This window comes from Cibotium barometz, chromosome 13, assembly GCF_041138505.1.
Source record: "Cibotium barometz isolate CiBa-2024 chromosome 13, ASM4113850v1, whole genome shotgun sequence".
Classification (NCBI taxonomy): Eukaryota; Viridiplantae; Streptophyta; class Polypodiopsida; order Cyatheales; family Cibotiaceae; genus Cibotium; species Cibotium barometz.
This window is the reverse complement of record NC_141058.1, coordinates 34634188-34641244: the sequence shown is the minus strand read 5'-3', so window position 1 is coordinate 34641244 and position 7057 is coordinate 34634188. Positions and strand designations below refer to the sequence as shown.

General features: G+C 40.8%; 1 protein-coding gene across 2 annotated transcripts; it reads right to left on the bottom strand.

The window, feature by feature from the left end:
• Positions 1-2521: 2521 nt before the first annotated feature.
• LOC147632635 (uncharacterized) lies at positions 2522-5674 on the bottom strand. Of its 2 annotated transcripts, none has more exons than XM_086806902.1 (7): positions 5474-5674; positions 5009-5082; positions 4435-4512; positions 3966-4337; positions 3476-3707; positions 3301-3364; positions 2522-3213 (listed from the first exon to the last, which is right to left on the bottom strand). In XM_086806902.1, exons 1-6 carry the CDS (start codon positions 5489-5491, stop codon positions 3302-3304), a joined length of 837 nt encoding a protein of 278 aa, XP_086663028.1. In that variant the 5' UTR covers positions 5492-5674; the 3' UTR covers positions 2522-3213; position 3301. The 2 variants fall into 2 exon arrangements, with proteins under 2 accessions (XP_086663028.1, XP_086663029.1); XM_086806903.1 differs by having other exon boundaries at positions 3075-3204; positions 5474-5631.
• Positions 5675-7057: the final 1383 nt, after the last annotated feature.

Below are 7057 nucleotides of genomic sequence, written 5' to 3'. Positions count from 1 at the left end.
AAATATATTTTACACCCAACTTTAGGGATTTTGTGGTGGTGACTCATTTTTTTATTATTTTTATGTTGAATTTTTTTTTTTGGTCTAAAAAATAACAACTTTATCTGCGCTGTTGTAGGTGGCCATGTGGATCTCTTGCGTGCTGATGCCTGATTGCTAGCAGGTCGCTGTGTGGAGGAGAATGCTGCTCGCGTTACTGCACCCTTCGTCACTTCGTCTCCTTTTCGCTCCCTTCTTCTCTTTGTTTCCTTTTCGATGATGTATTGCTTGTGTCCGCTTGCTGCTACGTTGCTACAGCCCTCTCAGGCCTGTGATCTGCGCTCATTGCTTCGTTCAGCCCGTTGCCTTTCTCTTGTCTCGTTAGTTTTGCTATGTGCTGTGGCACACAGGCCCTGAATTGGACGCTGAATGGAAACTCTAATGCAAAGTTTCTATTAGTGTGGCCAAGCTACAGAGGTGGAGAAAGAATGAGCTTCAACCAGCTTTACTGTCAGCAAGAGCACCACTTTTGAGTCTTCTTGCTGCTCTAAAGTGCTTTCCTTTAAAATAAAAAAATTATCTCTATGATTTTCTCAAACTCTAATGGTGCTGAGAAAAACAAGGAACAAAATATCTAGTCCTACCTCTAAACAGTTGCTAATGAATCCCTAGTATCTCTTAACCATGTGCTAAGACCAACTATACTAAACAATAACTAAATAAACTCACAGTATGATGTGAAGATGCAATGAAGGGCTAAACTTGGTACTTTGATACCATTTTGAGATTCATGGATCAAGCTCTCCTAATGATAATCAACTATCTAAGTAGATTCTAATCTTACTGTAATGATAACATAATTAACAAGACTAATATAAGGTGGATGATACCTAAGTGAACTCATGATGATGAGTATGTGTAATAGACTCATAGGTTACAAGATTAAGACTTATACTCATAAAGAGGCTTGAGATATATGCAAGTAATATGATTTCATTGTTTGAAATGGCCCCCTTTTATATGAGGAGGTACACCCTTGGGCTTGTACATCAATGTGAAATATATCCCTTTGCTCATGTGGCTTCATGCTATGCTTTGCACTTTCTTGGCTACTCATTCTCACTCCCTACCTCTTCCTTGTGCTCTTTGGCGCACCACATTTCTCAACAAGCACAAGGGTGCATAGTGTATGTGGATAAGAGCTATATAAGCATGTACTTGAATCAAGCTAATACAATGAGATTATGTGGGTTTGTGATTAATCACTTATCATTGTCTTGTTATTAGTTTAATCATTCTTTGTATAATCTTAATCAATATACTTAATCATGTCCCTCATATGCTTTGATCCACCTTGAGCTTAATCAAGCTTGGTTTCTCCACATAGTATCAGAGTCATGTCCCTTCATTAACCTCCCAAGCTAGTAATCTTTCACTAATCACTTGTTCACTAATCCTTATTTTTTCCTCCTAGAGCTTAGAAGTGTTGGTTCTCATTACACACTTGACCATTTGCCACAAAATTTTGAAAAAAACTAGAGCAAGGTGGTGCTTCACCTAAGAGGAATTGATCCCAATTTGTTGTGCTCTTCTCGCAAATTGCATCGCCCCCACGCCAATTGCAAGATCAGTCCATTCATCACGTACAAAAAGAATTATCATAATTCCTTTTAGGGGTGGTTGAAGCATGGTATGAGGATCTCACATATCAAATCTTACCTTGATTGGTCTAGTGTACAAGCAGTAGTCAAAAAGATAGGCGACGAAAATCTGAGCTGAAGGTAAAAAATCAAGATACTCACGCTCTATCATATACACATACATTGATGCAGTCAACACATCAGACTCCTAATCAAGAGAGCTTGGGTGTTCAAGTCTTCTTCTCTCTCTCTCTCTCACTCTCACTCTCACTCTCACTCTCACTCACAGTCCAACCATTGTTTCATACATACTTGTAATCCCTCTCTCTCTCTCTCTCTCTCTCTCTCCCCCAAAAAAAATTATCCATCCACACATAGAAAGAAGGTTGCACATCCACACACACACATACACACGCACACACATGCACGTTTATGCAAGTCTCTCTCTCTCTCTCTCTGTCTCTCTCTCTCACACACACACATACACACGCACACACATGCACGTTTATGCAAGTCTCTCTCTCTCTCTCTCTCTCTCTCTCTCACACACACACACACACATTAGCCCATGCTTGATATTTTGGAGAGTGGTATATACCATCTACTCGGGGCTGATGCTGCTATCATGTTTCTATGTTTCTAGGATTCCATGATGAGTTTCCATGGACAGTTTTGTATCACCACAACGAGATAGATATGTTTATGTTTTGTTTTTGTTTATTTTCCATTCCATGATGAGATATGCCATGGACATTATTGTATCACTTTGGTCTCATAGACCCATGGGTCTTTAGTAGACGCTTAATCTCTCTCTCTCTCTCTCACACACACACACACACATGCACGTGGACATAAATCCTGAAGAGTGGACCTGAATTGCCCCAAGTTATACTTAGCAAGCACTCAAAAGACTTGACAGTTTTTATAACTGCCGTAGCAAGTCACCAAATTGAAGATTACAAGCAGCATGTTTACAACCTCTTATCTTAAATGCAATTCCATGCCTAGGTATACTTACACCATGAGCCTTTTGGTTATCCTCTACTTAGCTTTTACATAAGAAACCCACCACAAACACATGTTCTTCATGTGCTTCAATACTGTAATTAAAGAAAAATCCGTATGCAGTTGAGTTTGATGGTGCTAGATCCCTAGAGAAGTCTAACATGATCTATAAAAGAGGCCAGAAAGCTGAAATGAAACCTGTCTAAAAAACGTCCATTTGTGTGTATGAGCCACCCTGGAGCTAGATTGGCAGCGGGAGTCTCCAGGACCATGTAAGTCCGGGGTTATCACAGGTGCCTTATTGTTGGCGTTGGGCACTTAACTCTCAACGTTTGATAGCCTGCAATGTAAAGATAAGTAGAGCATGGCCTTTGACCATGCCCCATGTCCATGCAAAAAAAAAACTGGCTCCAACTCCATGGTACTTTGTATCTGTCATGTACATAAAGGATCCGGTTCCATATTTTGTGGAATGCAGTATCCATTCACTTTATACAATGCTCTCAAGGAACCAGTCCATTCACTTCGTTAACGTGATCATACAAAAACTGGAACATAAAGATCGGGTGCCACCTTCAGCCTGTGCAATCTGTGACAGTGCACGGTTAGTGGGTAGTATCATTCATTAGCAATCTAACACATTGACTAGCATGTAACTGGCACAGTGACCACTTACATTAAGGCTCATTGAGATAGCGTATGGTGGACGGGCACATCAATGAGGTACATAACCCTAGTCCCTACACAATCATATATAGATAAGCATGCTGCTGCTGTTTCAACTCTAGACTAGACACAAAACAGGTTTGAAGGTCCCCATTGCAAAGACCATGCTATAGCAGCGAGCATACCAGTTGAATAAGTGCAGACTTCTTTGGCTTCCCGGCATAGCGTTGTCCAGTTATCTTGAACCAATCCTCTTGAATCTCCTGACGGCTAAGAACTACTTGAAGCTTTGGAAGTTTTAGAGGTGGAGGTATGGGTTCCTCAATGCCTAGCTTCTTTGCCAGCAGGCGGCTTGACCTCTTCGAGACTCTGCTACTTGGAAGGTCCATGGCAGCATTTGTCTCACCACCTGCAGATCTGCACAGTATCAACTTGTGCATGAGGTTGGATTCATCTGGCACTTCTTACTCCCAGCCACAAAAACTTGTCCTTGAAGGCATGATGAGTAAATAATTCCTAAAGGACGTATACACGTAAAAGGTGTTAGACGTAAAACACCTTTTCTGCCATGCATGCATAAATTGTGTGTGAGACAAGTAAATGACACATCGAAGTCCATAGCAGTGTCAATGTATGGGTTTTATGACGGGGTGAGCACAACATGAATGAGCAGACCTCCTTGCCGGCTGCAACGCTTGATCTTCGGTTGGAGTGGGTCGTCGCCTCCTTTTTAAGGGTTGTGATGGACCAGGCTCCTGTTGCTGTTGTTGATGGGTTTGCTGAGCAAGTTTGTCTTGCTGGGTGCCTCTAAGACCTGCTTCTTCTTTGCTGGGCATAACTCTCCTTCTGGACTGATAATCTGAATTGATCTCCCTTTGAAGCCTTTTGCAATCAAGGCTTTGTTGCTGCTGCTGTTGCTGTTGCTGTTGCTGTTGCTGTTGCTGTTGTCTTTTCATCCTCACCTTGAGAGTGCCAATGCGACAATCATCGCCCTCTCCCACTTTCTCCTCCAGACCTCTGGACCCTTTTCTTCCACCCACATCCTCACTGCATTACAACAACACATTGGTTGATGTGATGGACTTTTGATAAATCATAAATCCAACAGGACCATTGAAAGAGTGATTAGCAGACAAAAGCTTACCTTTTCCTTTGGTATGTTCTTATGCCATTACTCTTCCCATCATCATACTGTCTACGACCCCCATATGCAGCTCGTGTACTGCAAAAAGTTCAAGGTAGCTAACATGAGAGGCAAGAGGGACAGCCTCAAATGAGACTATGGGTGAGGGCATGTTGGTGAATAAAAGAATGTTCATGTCCACCTTATTGGTGTCAAGATTGTATGTGTTATGTATGCAAGTAGACATGCCCAACTCAACCTTATGGGTGGCATCCATGATGTATGTCTCATGCCAGAAAGTAGACACATTCAAGCCCTGGGTCCACCTTATGGATGTTGAGAATGTATGTGTAATGTAAGCAAGTAGACATGTCCTTGTCCACCTTATGGTTATCCAGGTTAGCATCCAGTCGTATGTTTGGTGGTGTTGCAGAATTGGGATAAATTGTGGCAATGCATGTATGTATGTGCGAGTATACATGTAGATGTTTATATGTATGTTGTATGTATGTATGTATAAGACATGTCCATGTTCTGGGTGTACTGGATCCAGCACTGCATGTAAACAAAAAGTGTTCAATTCAACAACATTTACCTGCTCAATTCACGTTGCCATTGCATGAACCTCTCACTGCGTATAACAGCTCTGCGAGTTCCTGCTGCTGTGGCCTGCATTATGTTGGCCGATCATGTGATTAGAAGAGAGAGATTATGAGCAGAATCATGAGTTGTGGGCAGATTAGGCGCTAAACGACCTTCGCAAAACCTATTGTATTGCTTTAGCTAAACTCAAAAACACTACTCACAGAAGAGGGTAAAAAGCCCTTCTATGACGGATGATAATGATGATGAATGATGATGATCATCCATCCATTGTCCATCATCATCCTGCTAATTACAAACGCTAATTTGCCAAGAAGGGCATTAGGCACTCAACTGCCCACTTAAGCAAATCAATCAGAAAGCAAACGGGACAAGAAAAACTCAAGTGCCCACTTAATTGAATCAATACGAAAAGCAAAAAGGGCGATGGAAAAAAGCAGGCAGGGGGTAGTCATACCATGTCTGCTGCAGCCATTGTAATGAGATGCTAGCAAAATTCCAACGTGAGTTTTTGTTACTTGTTTTTCTGTTGCTCAAAGAAGGCTTGCACATGGGCGATTTGGTGGTGATGAAGAGTTGATGATGAGCTATTTCGCCCACAACATAAGCTTACATTCTCTCCTCTCTCTCTCTCTCTCTCTCTCTCTCTCTCAAGCATAGGACATTGTTGTAACATAGCTTTGCATATAAGTCAATTATAATTGATGACAATAAGTAAAATTGTTTATAATCCAATTTTTTTTTATTCAAACCCCTAGGCTACCTATCTTTTTCTTTTTTCATTACCACACCCCCAAGCAACAAAGAACCACATCACATTGCACACATGAGGCCATCTACCTAGCCATAGATGCTTTACACATGTGGGTGCACCCCAAGCAGTGGGGCCCCATCTTAATCTCCCATAGTTCTTGGACAATGGATCTCCCACATTTAAATCCTTGCCTAGCGAGGTCATCCAAGTCATCTACAAGCACACATGGACCATTTCGTATTTGCTTCGCCTTGTCTAGCCCCACATTGCATCTTCTAGCTAGTTGCAACTTACCACACACAAAAATGCATAACGAAGTCACATGTCATGGGTTAGCTCGTGTAAGATGCATCACCATGTTGATTAAATAACAGGGCAACTTCTCTCTCTATTTTTACTTAATAAGGTGCCACGAGTATCTTTTCACCTATTTATTTACATGTAAATGATGATTCTAGGGTTTTTTTATTGTAGTGCCTTTTACTACAGTTACTAAGGAGATAGTGGGGCATATCACAATGGTTGAACTTAAACATTTGTCTCTAGATGTAAGCATGGTGAGACTCCATAGTGTCATGCTTGAAATACTCCATAAAGTGTCCTTTTTCTGTCAACTTGGCACAAGTGTACCCATAAAGCCCACACATACCAATATAGGAATGGGTAGCATGCCTAGTTTAGAAGGCACAAGTTTTTTTGTGGGAACTAAACTCTTGAAAGCCCATAGATGTTGTTTTTATCAAAATGCATCATAAATTTTAAGTGATGTTTTTATCAAAATGCATCATAAATTTGAAGTGATGTTGTTTTCTTATTAAGAGTTTGTTGTTGGTGGGTTCTCTAAAAATATTAAAAAACAAGGTTAGTTACCTCTTCATGACCCTTTGGAAAAAGTAGACTTTTTTTCCTAGATGGTTTCAAGGAGATTCCTCTTGGAGCAAAAAGCAAAATCTTTACTCAATTCAAGGTTCCTTAGGGCACTAAAGATTAAGGGCATGAGAGTGACATCTAAAAATAAAGTTTTTAATGGGCATTGAACAATGTCGCTAGCTTTTTAGATGAGAGAAAAGGAAAATTCCATTCAAGGTTGGACAAGCTACTAGAAAGGAGTCACTGACTCTAAGAGGACATTCTTGCCTTAGCATTTTCAAAGTGAAGTCACTCTTTGTGAGCTCCACTTGACTTTCTACTTTTATTATTAATTGAATTGTCTTTATGTTCTCCAAAATAGAGAGCTGGTATTACCATGTTGAATGTACATGATATAAAGTAGAGTAGCTGGTCCAA

Excerpts from the sequence above, each read along its gene's own strand:
- LOC147632635 (XM_086806902.1), bottom strand. Across the intron at positions 4,338-4,434 it reads AGAACATACCAAAGGAAAAG|TGAGGATGTGGGTGGAAGAA; the intron begins GTAAGCTTTTGT and ends GTTGTAATGCAG. Across the intron at positions 3,365-3,475 it reads AGTCTGCACTTATTCAACTG|GGACTAGGGTTATGTACCTC; the intron begins GTATGCTCGCTG and ends ATGATTGTGTAG.